General features: G+C 56.2%; 1 protein-coding gene across 1 annotated transcript; it reads left to right on the forward strand.

Moving 5' to 3' along the window:
• Positions 1-208: 208 nt before the first annotated feature.
• On the forward strand, positions 209-6243 carry FOXJ1 (forkhead box J1). The gene is made up of 3 exons (XM_052688122.1): positions 209-385; positions 987-1539; positions 4159-6243. Exons 2-3 carry the CDS (start codon positions 1051-1053, stop codon positions 4960-4962), a joined length of 1293 nt encoding a protein of 430 aa, XP_052544082.1. The 5' UTR covers positions 209-385; positions 987-1050; the 3' UTR covers positions 4963-6243.
• The last annotated feature ends 6630 nt before the right edge of the window (positions 6244-12873 follow it).

Raw genomic sequence — 12873 nt, forward strand, 5'->3', positions numbered from 1 at the left:
GACGCCCGACTCCCCGCCCGCCCCTCCAGCCCCCAACCGCGGGGCGAAGCGGCGGGTAACAGCTCCTCGCCATGGTGACGCGGCAGCCAATCAGAGAGCGCGAAGCTGTTTACGGGGCGGGGCGTCGCCGTGGCAACACGGGAAGCCTTGCGGAGCCGCTACTTAATGGCGGGCGCTGCGCTGCCGGCAAATCACGGCGGCGGGGCGGGCAGCGCCGGGGGCACAACTCGTCCCTAAAGGGGGGGAAAGCGGAGCCCGAGGCCGGGGGGTTTGTGTGCGTGGGGTTTTTTGTTTTGTTATCCGTTATTTTTTTCCTGGTTGGTGTTTCCAGAAGCTTCCTGCTCTCCCGTGAACTTTAGGAGCCGGGGCACGTCGCTGGGACGGGGTAAGGGGCAGCGCGGTGGGACGGGGCGGTGAGGGCGCGACGGGGCGGCTCGGATGGGGACATCGGCCGTGGGGCTGCACGGTTGGCGCACGGAGCGGGGGATGGGAGGGGGTCGTTCATTTCTGTTATCTCCCCACTCCTGGCTGTAGCCGGCAGAGGTGATAGGAGCTGAGAGCTGGAAGGGCTCTCGCTGTGCTGAGCCCATTTTGGGGGGTTTGCTCCTTTTTGAGCAGCGGGGCAAAGGGTTTTCTGCCTTCCCCCCCCCTCCCCCCCCAACCCCTGACTGTTGGGGGCTGCGTTATTTGAATGGTAGAACCCACAGCCCAACGGCTGCCGCCCAAGGGCTGCCAGTGCCCAGGCCGGCTCAGGGGCCGTCCCTTCACCGGGTGACACCGGGAGGCATTGGGTGACAGCTTCATGGCCACGCTGGGGGCTGAACAGCAACTCAGCAAGAACGACTGAAGCTTGAACCCATCAGCTCGCTCTGGGGTAGGCTCAGCTTCTTACCGGTCGTTTTGGGGGTTTGGGTTGCCGAGAGCAGCTGCACCTCGGGGAAACTGACCCGGCCCAACCCCCTTTTCCCTCCCCGATGTCATTGCAGGTCCGTCCCCGTCCCCTCCCGGCGCTGCTCCCCGTGGACGCTGGAGCTGCCGCAGCGCCCAGGCATGGCTGAGGGCTGGCTGAGCCTGCGGGCGGCCGAGGGGCAGCAGGGCAGCATGGGGGACTCGAGCAACTTGGACGACAGCCTGACCAGCCTGCAGTGGCTGCAGGAGTTCTCCATCATCAACGCCAGCGTGGGCAAATCCTCCTCGTGCCCCAGCGGCCCCGATCCTCACGATTGCCACCACATCCCCGGCTTCGCCGCTCCATGCTCACCCCTGGCTGCCGACCCGGCGTGTATGGGGATGCCCCACACCCCCGGCAAACCCACCTCCTCCTCCACCTCGAGGTCGGCACACCCGGGTTTGCACGCACAGCCACCCGAGGACATCGACTACAAAACCAACCCGCACGTCAAGCCTCCCTACTCCTATGCCACTCTTATCTGCATGGCGATGGAAGCCAGCAAGAAGACCAAAATCACCCTCTCTGCCATCTACAAATGGATTACTGATAACTTCTGCTACTTCCGACACGCCGACCCCACCTGGCAGGTGGGTGCTTTGGGCTCTGAGGGTTTGGGATGCGGGGGGATGCGCCGTCGGGTGGAGGGGGGTTGGTTCCTGTGGGGTTTGTGGTTTGCTGTGGTGTGCGCAGGGATGGAGGTACTGAGAAGGGAGAGGGAGGAAGGATGAAGGGACAGGGATTGAGTGTGCAGGGATGGCGGAGGGAAGGAGCCATTACAGGGGAGAGCCCAGGGCCATTTTAGGAGCGGGGAGGTGCATGCTTGGCCCTGGCATGTGGATGTCTCTGTCCTCAGCTCCACCTTCCTGCAGCCCCCCTTAGAGCTCAGTGTGTGAAACCCCCAAATGAAGGCTCTGAGTGCTGAGGAGAGGGATGGGGTGGGCTCACGGGGTGATGCTGCACGTTGTTGGATAAATCCCCCTTTGGGGAGGCTCAGAGCAGAAACGCTGCAGGTCTGCGAGCAGGGCAGAGGGGAGGTTGCTTCTCTTGGAGAGGCCAAGGAGACTCCATCGCTGTGATGAAATGTGAAGCCTCAGAGAGAGGCTGGGCTGTCCCATATCTCAAATGAACCCATCCTCAGAGGTAGGGGACAGCCCTCGGCAGTTCTATGCACAGCTTGAACCTGGGGGTTTTTCCCAGCCCCTCCATCTCTGTGCCCTCCATGCAAGGTCACGTTGAGGCTTTCAGGATGCGGCAGGGCAGGGAGGACCTCCACAGATCCCAAAGAATTCCCACACCCAATCTACAGCACAGGGCAAAGACACTGCAAACCCCCCCAGGCTGCCCCCTGCCCACATCTCCAGCAGCTCCCAAAGCCCATTCCAGGGCAGGGAACTCCTTATCCTCCAGGATTGCACAACACCTGCATCCTCCTGGTGAGGACAGCACCTGGGACCCCCCAGATCCTCCCTGCACCCTCCTTATGGGGCCACCCCATAGAGCAGCACAGCTCTGGCAGATGGGAACATTGGGGCAGTGTGCATTGCTGGTGGGGGTCTTTTGGGGTGGAGCAGCACCATGCCAGCATGTTGACTTCGCCCTGCAAGCTCCTGGCTGGCTAATCACCGTGGTTTTAATTAAATGTGTTTATTAAAAAAAAGAAAGAAAGAAAGAAGGGTTTTCAATCCTTCCCCGCAGACATGCGGGGGGTTTGCAGGATTGTGGCAGGGAGGAATGATAAATATGTCCATGTAACGAGGGGTGGCCCGGCCTGAATGAGATGTGGGATGGGGAGGGGAGATGGGGAGCCCGGAATTCAGCCCACAAAGCTCTGACCCTTGTAAAATGTCATTAAATGGTAAACTTGGAATCTCTGCAGCCTGGAATGTTTGCGGGGATGTCTGTGATTCCCCTTCTTTATTTTTTTTTTCCACTTCTTTATTTTTTTTTTCCTTTTTTTTCCCTCCCTTTCTCTCTTTTTCTTCTTCCATTCTCTTTGTTTCCCTTTTTTCTTCCTTCTTCCTCTTTCTTTTTTTGCCCCCTTTCCCTTTTTATCCTCTTTTCCCCTTTCTTCCCCCCCCCCTTCTCTTTTTTCCCCTCTTCCTTTCTTTCTCTTTTTTTCCCCCCTTTCTTTCTTTTCCTGGCCGTTTTCTCCTCCCCTACCCCAACTCCCCTATGAGCAGACAGCCTCGAAAGGTCATCCCACCCGTACTCCGGGGGGAGATGGATCTATTCCTGTGGGAGCTGAGTGCTTTGGAGGGGAGCCAGCGCGCCCAAGGAGCTCCAGCCCAGCACTGGGTTTTGTTGTGTGTGTGCCTATGTGTGTGTGTGTGTTTTTCAACAGCTCTGAGCATTCAAGCCTTGTTTTTCCTACTCGGCACTACGGATTATGGATGAATAAGCATAAAGATATCCAGGCAACATTAAAAAAAAAAAAAAAAAAAAAAAAAAAAAAAAAAAAGCCCTCTACCATATCCAATCTCTTAATACAGTCTTGGCTTTGTGGAGCTCAACGCTGTGTTATTTACCCGATAACTGAGTTTCCTTTCTGATTATTCACATCACTCTAGGCACATTCAGGGCTTCAGAACAGCTCAACAGGAGCAGAAACTCCTCTTTTTCTTTTTTTCTTTTTATTTTCCAGCTGCTTTGAGCTGTGGCTGATGAAGATGTGGTGATTTCACACATCCTGGGCCAGGAGGCACCTCTTGGGGCAGATAGCCTGGGATAGCTTTGCCCACCTCCCCTTGCCCTAGCAATTGGCACAGATGACCTTTGGGGGTACAGGGATGGATGATGCCAACCCCATGATGCTGCCATGCATTGCTGTGGGTTGAAATGCCCCATTTGAAATAGGGCCATGGGTGTGAGTCCCTCCTCACCCTCTGTGCAGAACTAAAGCTCCTAGGGTGGGTCTGGCCTGTTTCTCCCAGTGCTCAAACCCTGTGGCCCCACTTCACAGCCGAGGAGATTTTCCCAAATGCTTCCCGATGTCTGGCAAGTTCTGGTTCAAACCCTTGTCTTCTCCTGCTTCTTGGTTGGCTGGGAGGAAGGGAAATGACACTGGAAGCCCAAGGGGCTGTTGGGCTTATGGTCTGGATGACGTGACAGCATCATTTCTGCCTTGCTTCCCCCCAGGATCCCAGCTGATGACGCGTAGCCATGCAGGAAGCAACGTTCAACCTCTCTCTTTTTTCTTTTGGGTGTAGAACTCCATCCGACACAACCTTTCCTTGAACAAGTGCTTCATCAAAGTGCCCCGTGAGAAGGACGAGCCGGGGAAAGGCGGCTTCTGGAAGATCGACCCTCAGTACGCCGACCGGCTGATGAACGGGGCTTTCAAGAAGCGGAGGATGCCCCCGGTGCAGATCCACCCAGCCTTCACCAACAGGGCCCAGCACCAAGCGTGCGGCGTCACCGGGCCGGCGCCTTCCAGCCGTGCCAACGGCAACGTCCTCAACGTCAACACGGAGTCCCAGCAGCTGCTGAAGGAGTTTGAAGAGGTCACCGGCGAGCAGAGCTGGGATGGGAAGAGCGGCCGCAAGCGCAAGCAGCCCTTACCCAAACGCACAGCCAAGGCGGCCCGGCTGCTCAACACAGCCCTGCTCACCCAGGAGGAGCAGACCGAGCTGGGCTCCCTGAAGGGCAACTTCGACTGGGAGGTCGTCTTCGACACCAACCTCAATGGAGATTTTGCCACGTTTGAGGAGCTGGAGCTCACGCCGCCCATCAGCCCCATTGAGCGCGAGGTTGACCTGGCGGGCCATGGATATCGCGACAATCCGCAGGAGTGGTGCATGGCCGGGTCCGAGCAGCCCCTCACCGAGCCCAACCCCAACAACCTGGACTTTGACGAGACCTTCATGGCCACCTCCTTCCTGCAGCACCCCTGGGATGAAGATGGCAATGATTTCCTGTCCGGCTCCGTCAGCATGGAGCAGCTCTTTGAGCTCGGTGACGCCTCGCTGCCTGCGGACGTCAATGAGTGGAGCGCTGCGGGAGCCTTTCTATAAGCAAAGGACCGAACCAAACCCACGGGGCTTTGAGAGGATGCTCCCTTTGTGCTGCTGGAACTTGCAATGGACAATACTTGCTATGGACAGTCTCCCCCAGCAGCTTGATCAGCTTCGTGGTAGGGTTATTCATAGACATACCAATGGGGAGAACACAGTAACACAAAAATTGCTTGAAATATCTTCAAAGGACACACCAGAAGTCTGAGGTCCACGAGTTTCCTCAAGAGAAGAGATAGAACAGTACTTATTTTTTTACTTTTTAAGAAACAAAATGTAAATTACCACTTTTCTTTGCATGGAAATGGACACGGCATACAGTCCTCCTCTACAGAACCAACAGACAAGATTCCTGGTGGCTTCGGACTCCGTAGACGACGTGCAATCTTCTCTCTCCTTCTTCTCTCTGTTCTTCTCTCTCTTTCTGTCTGGGTTCATTTGTAGGTGTAGCTAATTAGTTAGCAGGCAAATAGAGTCCCCTCTGGATTCTCCGAGTTCAACCTCCCTCCTGACTTGTGCCTGGGGAAGAAGGAAAGATCCGTAAATTCAGTCTGCCTCTTTAGGTGTTTTTATATAATCTATTATATATTATATATTCAAAGAAACCTATATTTTTAGCATTAGGACTTCTTTGCAGAGTGGGGTAGGGGAAATGTAGGTTGGGGGTTGTTTTGTACTTTGGCTTCTGTTAGTTGTTCTGCAAACCAAGACCTGCACGGTGGCTTTGATCAGCATTGGGTCACCCAACTCTGTGTCAATGTCAGCACCGTTCCTGCAGCCAAACCGTGCCGAAACTTGACCCAAAGCTCCTGGATTCCTCTGCTCCTCTTCCCCATGGGTGGTTTGGGTGATGTAGCTGCTGTGTAGGAGTAAGGAAAAGCTGTAGTACCAGTGCTGTGTGTCTTAGACTCGCAGAAAAAAAAAGAAATGGGAGATTGTAAAGGTTTTCTTTTTTGGTTGCAGAAGCTCTTAGGATTGTTGTTGTGAGTAACATAGCAGGAGTGTAGCTGTAGCACTAGAGTCAATAAACCAGCCTTAAAAAATACAACGAGAAATGGCCTTGGTTTAATTTGCAATGGGCAACGGGGGGGTCGGGCACCAAGGCTTCCATACCCCACAGCTTCAGTGGGGCTGGGCCAGGAGCTGAAGCCCACACAGCCTTGGGGCTGGTGGAGATGTATGTACTTGTATGGGTGATGCTCCTTTTCATCTGTTGTTTTTGTATTTTCCTGGGTTGTGGCGAATGAATGCAAAGATACATGTGCAATTATAACCTTTTTCATGGAGAGTTATTTACAAATTAAAAAGGAAAAGAAAAAATGGGGAAAAAAGAAGAAAAAAAAAAAGACTTTTGGTTCCTTGTTTCCTTCCAGCACTGCCTGGCTGTGTCTGAGCCTCTCCCACGTGGGGCTCAGTATCTCACCATCCCAGTCCTGCTCTCCAGCCCTATGGGGGTTCAGCAATCCCCCATAGGAAAACTGAGGCCCAAACCTCATGCATGGCACAACTTTCACATCAGGGGGCCCTGCTGTCTTGGGGACACTGGGAGCTGCTCCCAAGCTCTGGTGTGTCCTTCTCTGCTCCTGGGGGGTGGTTGTCCCTGTTTCTTCTCATAGGAACACAAACAGGTTGCGAGCCCTCCTGGGTGCGGGGTGGTGAGAGGAGCTGCACAGCTCTGCAGGAATAGACAAACCCTCGTGGGGCCAATTACACCGAGGAGCAGCTCAGGCTCTGCAAGAGCAGCAAAGCAAAGCAGCGGCTGCAAAGCAAGCATTGGTGTGGGGGTCTGTGTGGGGAGGGTGGGGGGCTGGGACATGGAGCTCAGTGTTGGGGTGGACGGACTGGGGGGACCCACACCTGTATAATGGGACGGTGGGAGAAAGAGAGGCTTCTGCTCACCTTTGAGTACCCCTAAGGCAGCAATGTCCCCTCCAGACCCTCACTGGGGCTCAGAACCTCAGCTGGACCTGCTCCAGGACATCCCAGCCCCTGTGCCTTATGGACTGGATGGGCAGCGCAGCAGCAGCAGCAGCAGCAGGTGCTCACAACCACAGCTGCTCTCAATCTAGGCAATCTTAGCCCAAAAGAAGGGCTGGGCTCACTGCTGGAGGTGGTCCTGCTTAGTGCTGAGAGGGCAGGGTGCGATTGAGTTGGTGAGGCAGGGCTTGGGTCTCCTTTTGGCCTGGGGAGCATGAGCCCCCAAAGGAGAAATGAGGGGATGGGATGGGATGGGATGGGATGGGATGGGATGGGATGGGATGGGATGGGAGGTGGTGGTGGAGAACCACTGTGGGGGTGTTAAAGAGATACGAGGATCTCTTTGACTGAAGGACCTGCGTTAGCACTGGGATTTGGTCATGCTGATGGTTGGGCTGGGGGAGGTGGGATCCCACAGGCTGGAAAAAACCTTCCACGATTCTATGGCTGGAAATCTCAATAGCGCATCTCCTCCTGCCCCGCTCCCTATTGTCAGCACGTGGGCTCTGCTCTCTATTTCTCCTTTTTAAGAGTGTTATTAGCAGGGCTGGGAAAAGCCAGCAGCCCCTCGCTCCTATGGTTCACTGCTTCTTTTGCTGGCGAAAAGCCCACGTTTCTGCTTCGCCCCCTGCAAAAAGCAGTGCCCCGGGCACCCACCCCATACAGGCACTGCCAGCAGCCAGCATTCCTGCCAGCCAGGAAAAAGGGTGAGCATAAAGCAGGCACCAGGAGAGGCCCCAAACAACCCCGTTTTGTTCAGCTCCTGAAAGCAGCGCCGCAAACTTGGACGTGGATCTCATGGGTTTTCCCCTCCCACCCAAGGGGTGGTTTTGGGGTTTGGGTGTCAGCCATGGGATGGGGACACGGTGCTCCTGCCCGCGGGTGGCACCGACCTGCCTGGGCATGCCATATAGATGGGAAGTGCCCCACTCCCTGCTCTGCCCCATAACCTTTGGGTTGTTCAACCCGCAGCCATAAAGCCTCTATCGGTGGTTTCTCTTCTTCCCCTGCAACGCCCCTCATCCATCATCCACCCCACGGGCAAACGACGACACCTCAACCCAATCTCTGCTTTGCAGAGAAGGGGAAACATACACACAGCCCCTTCTTTTCTCTGCTTTTCTTGTGTCTTTCTTTCTCCTCCATTGAGCGCGGCGCTGGCACGGAGCCATGCTGGCAACAGCCGGCTTTCACTTGCTAATCATCCCAAATATTGAAAATCTACGCCTAGAATAAACAGCCCCAAGTTGGGGCCATCTCTGCGCTGTGTGGAAATGCAAATCCCACCGCCTTTTGTTTCCTTCTCCGGGTTCGGTGCTGGGGGTTTGGAGGAGGTCACAGCTCACAGGGTCCTTCCCTTCTCCCAGATTGGGTTTTATTATTATTATTATTATTATTATTTCTTCCTCCTAGAGGAGTAAAATAAAAAATCAGCCTGTTTTAGGATCCCAGGCTGGGATGGGTTGGAGCGGTGCGGGGAGAAGGGGGAGGCAGGATGGAGGAGGGCAGGGGATGGACGCGCATTGCATAGCAATGAGAGAACCTCCAAAGTTTGGGAAAACAAATGTTTGGGAAAACCTAGGGGCTTAGGTGGGTGAGAGCTGGCAGGACCCTGCAGCGATGGGGTGGGGATGGCATGGGGCAGGAGGGAGGATGCAGAGAGCAGCAGGGCCAGGGGATGGCTTTGGGGGTTCCTGCGCTCCTGATTTGGGATGGGTTTACACCCAAAGGGATGGAGCTGTCAGAGCAAAGCCTGCAGGGGAAGAATGATGGGAAAGCTGTGCTAGGTCCTCAGTGGTTATACTTGGAGGGTTTGGGCTGGATATGGACCCACTCCTGCTCCAGGCTTCCCAGCCCTGGGTTGGGAGCTCTGTGGGGTCAGGAGGGCTCTGGGAAATGCAGCTCTGAAAACAGGGAAGGGGCAAAGCCCCCCGTCTGCTCTTCCAGCTGAAGCCTGTGGGACCAGCAGCACCTGCCCAGTGGGGGTGAGTGCCACAATGGGGCAACTGAAGCTGTGATTTTGGACCTGAAGCTGACCACGTGCCAGGCTGTGCACAGAGGGGACAGCAGTGCCACCCCCCAGCATTCCCAGCACGCCCTGCCTTGCCCCCCATCCCTGCTCCTCTGTGAAGCTGCTTTAGGTGCCTTTGTGGTTTTGCAGGTCATGGGCTGCGCTGGGAGCTTTTGCACCCCAAAGCTGATCTTGGGCAGCGCTTTGCCACGCACGTGGTCTTGCAGCCCTTTTACACACATCCTCATCTTTTCATCCATATTTTTAGATCTTGCACAAGGGGTGCAGCCACCCCTCCTGCACCCTGGCACCACCCCAGCACAGCACAGCACAGCACAGCTCCCTGCATCGCTCTGTGCCCCAGGGATGCCCGGTTGGGTTCAGTGGGCCATTGCCAGCAGCCGTTCCCCACGACAGGGCTGGCACAATGGGGCAGGCTGAGGCTTGTCCAGCACTCCCCTGACTGCAGGCAATGGTCCCTGCGTCACGGCTGTCACAAGGAGACGTAGGGCTGTGCCCCTTCCTCCTCCTCCTCCTCCAAGCATGCCCAAGGTGGGTGTGGGGGGTCCTCCAAGCTGACCCACACTGTTGCAGCAGGAAAGTAGAGGAACATCCAGCCCTGGGGCGTTGGAAGCTTTGTCCCCACCACCTGTTTGGGGAAGGAGTGCCCCGCAGGGTGCAGCTCTGCAGGCCCTGCTCACCTGCGGGTGCATGGGGTCTGAATAGCCAGGAGTCACAAGTGGGCTTAACGTGGGGGCGTGGGTCCAATGGGATGCTCCTATCCCATGCATGGGGTTGGGAGGGCACCAGCATTACGAGCAGCAGGTGTTAACCCAGGAATCACAAAGAATTTGGCCTGGCGTGGTGCTGGTGGGAGGCGTGCCAGCCTGGCAGCCAGGAGGAGCCATGGCTCTGCTCCCAAACAGCACTCGGTTTCTTTGGGCAGAGCCAGCACTGGCAGCTTGCATCTGCATGGGGAGCCCCCCTGTTCTGAGGGGATGGGATGTTGGGGTGCAGTGAGGTGGCTGCTGGGGTGTAGGTGTTGATTTCCAGCCAGGGAATGAGGAGAGCAGCACTGGGATGCCATGCTCTGTCGCAGTAGCTTTTGGTTAGGAGACACATTAACAGGCAGGAATGTGCAAACAGCCAAAGGTCGGGGGTAAGGCGTCTGCAAAGCCCACAGCACAGTGAGTGGAGGCAGAACCCCATGAGGGCAATGCAGGGGATCCCCGGGCACGGGGCTCCTCGGACTCCACTGATCACTGTGCCCTCCTCCTGCCGGGTGGCTGTTAGGGGTCACAGAACACATTCCAGTTGTGCGGATGGTTCTGGCTGCTGCCCCACACCTCCTCCTCAGCCCCATCGTGTGCGGGGCTGCAGACCCAGATGGCAAACACCCCCCGCCTTTCCCAGCAACGCGGCGTAGGGAGAAAATGAGCGTCGTCCCCATCCTGGCCCCAAAGCATGAAATACAGCACCGTCAGTCCGTGCCAGGACTGATGCTCATAGTGTGCACTGCCCCAGACCTGGCCCAGAACCTCCTCTCCTCCTTAGATCGAGAACTGAAGGGCTTTGCTATGTGAGACAGGACGCTGTGGTGGTCCCTGAGCTTGGCTGCAGGAGGGGTTCTGCACCCCATCCCCATCCACAACGGCAGCACTAAGTAAACTGTGCTGGGGGAACCTCGTTAATCCTGATCATTCATTTACAAAAAGCCATTTAGAGCCGGCTATGCAGGCAGCTATCAGAGCACTGGGGAAGATTTCCCAGCAGGACCTTAATTCCCTCTGCAAATAAAGCCGGAGGTAAGGAGAGCACAGCTTGTGTCTGTGCCATGGCAGTGGATGGGGTTGTGGGGGGACTTCTGGGGCCAACCCTTAGGGACTGATCCCCACCAGCCTACAATGAGCCAAGGGCTGAGCTCTGCTGCTTCATCTTGTTTTGTTTTGTTTTAGGGACTCAGCCAACAGCTGCGGTGCAGCTCTGGGGCAATCGCTGCCATGCTGCACCCCTTGGCATTGTCCTGCCCTGGGGTGTCAGTGCTGCACTGGGAGGACTGGGGAGCTGCAGCAGTTCACACGTGGGCATGGCTCTCCTGCGTGCTGAGAACCGCCATGAGACATCATGGCTCAGAGCAAAGCTGGTAGGGCTTGAGACAACTGTTGCCAGAGAGGCAAAGCCCTTTGGTGGGTTTGGTTCCTTCTCACCCCATTCAAGCTCACCCCAGCAGCAGTCGGGTGCACCCATGCTCTGTGGGCACAGGGGCAGGCAGAATTCATTTCTGCAGTGGAACTCTTCCTGGGGTGGGTAGCACCAAGGCACGATGAGGGGACAGCAAGTCCTTGCTCTGAGGGCTGCTCTTAATTGACTGTACCTGGATGTCATCAAGATTACACCTTTCGTGGGGTGAACTTTGCTTCTACACAGGCAGCTGGGAGGGATGTGCCATGGGGTCAGCACAGAGCACACAAAGCAAAGCAAGGTGCTTCCTGCCTCACTGCCCCCAGCTGCACATCAGGTCCTTTCTCTCCTTAGCAGCATTTTGGGAGCCCAGCACCCCAAACCTGCTGTCCACCAAGCAAAATGACCATCACGTCCCCATGGGAGCAGCAGCCACTTCCTTGTGTCTGCAGCACCAAAAACTCCCATTGCTGAACAACAGGGCCGTGATGTCATCCGAACTTTGTGTCCAAACAGCCCAAAGCCATCGGGTTCTGATCAGATCCCGACCTCCAGTTTTGGAGCAGCACAGCAGCTTTGCTCGGTGCCAAATGGACTCACCAGCACTCTCGTTAGCACACCGCAGCCCCAACCATGCACTGCGCCAACTCGGCCGTTGGTGACACCCTGCCAGGGAGAAAAAGGAGCAGGGGGGAAGCGGCATTCCTCCATCCACTGCTGAGTCATTGCCTTTCATCCTCCGCGGCGGCAGCTTCGGCGGGGAAAGTGATTGTTGGAGGGGTGGGAAGGCGGCTGTGAGCGGCGGGACGGCAGCAGCAGCCGGCGGGACGGGGTGCAACCTGTGCTGTTTTTTGTTTCAGGAGAGGCCAAGGGTGGTTTGGGGTGTGCACGCACCTGGGACGTGTCGCAGTGCTCACATCCCCATCTGTCCGGTGTCACTTTGGGGTGTGGGTGCACACGGCTCAGCGAGGGGGGAGATCTCCTTTTGGCTTTGTTCTGCCCTTAGAATTGAGGGAGTGTGCGATTACAGAAATGGTGTGGATTGGCAGAAAAGAAAAATAATCGTTTCCAAATGCAGCCGTGCTCAGCCCAGACAGTTCAGTTCTCAGGGACGCAGTGCTTGTTAGCAGATGTCCCCACTAACCCCGGTGGGCAAGCACAGCCAGGCTGTGTCACACGCAGAAAATACACTGCCCTTCCTGTCGGCCAGTACACAGCTGTCTGCAGCATGATAAGGTGCATCATAAAATGCACCCGTTGCTGAATGAAAGAGACCCATTGGGCTGTCTCCGTTCCTTTCCTAAGCACAGGGTGGGCTGACAAGGGGAAGATAGATGGGGACACAGCGGTCCCCCCGATAGCAGCAGGCTGCACGAGGCTGGGGGTCTGATTTGTGGCATGCACAGAGCAGCATCTGACATCAGCAGAGCCAGCTGCTGCTGGTGGCAAGGTCACACTGGGGCACTTCCCTGCTGTGCATCGCCTTCCTGCAATGGGTGCAGCACCTTTCTGGCAGCAAACAATGCCAGGACACATTGAGCTGCTGCATTTCCTCCTTCCGTGGGCAGCCTCTGTGCATGAGCCCAGTGCAGTGTGACAGAGCAGAGGGGAAGGTGGGACGTGTTCATCGCTCTGTACTGGCACTGGTGAAATTGCATCTCGAGTGTTGTGTTCAGTGTTGGGTCCCTCCCTACAAGAAAGGCATTGAGGTACTGGAGTGTGTTCAGAGGTGCACAGCAGAG

This window comes from Tympanuchus pallidicinctus, unplaced genomic scaffold (assembly GCF_026119805.1).
Source record: "Tympanuchus pallidicinctus isolate F22 unplaced genomic scaffold, pur_lepc_1.0 scaffold23, whole genome shotgun sequence".
Taxonomy (NCBI): Eukaryota; Metazoa; Chordata; class Aves; order Galliformes; family Phasianidae; genus Tympanuchus; species Tympanuchus pallidicinctus.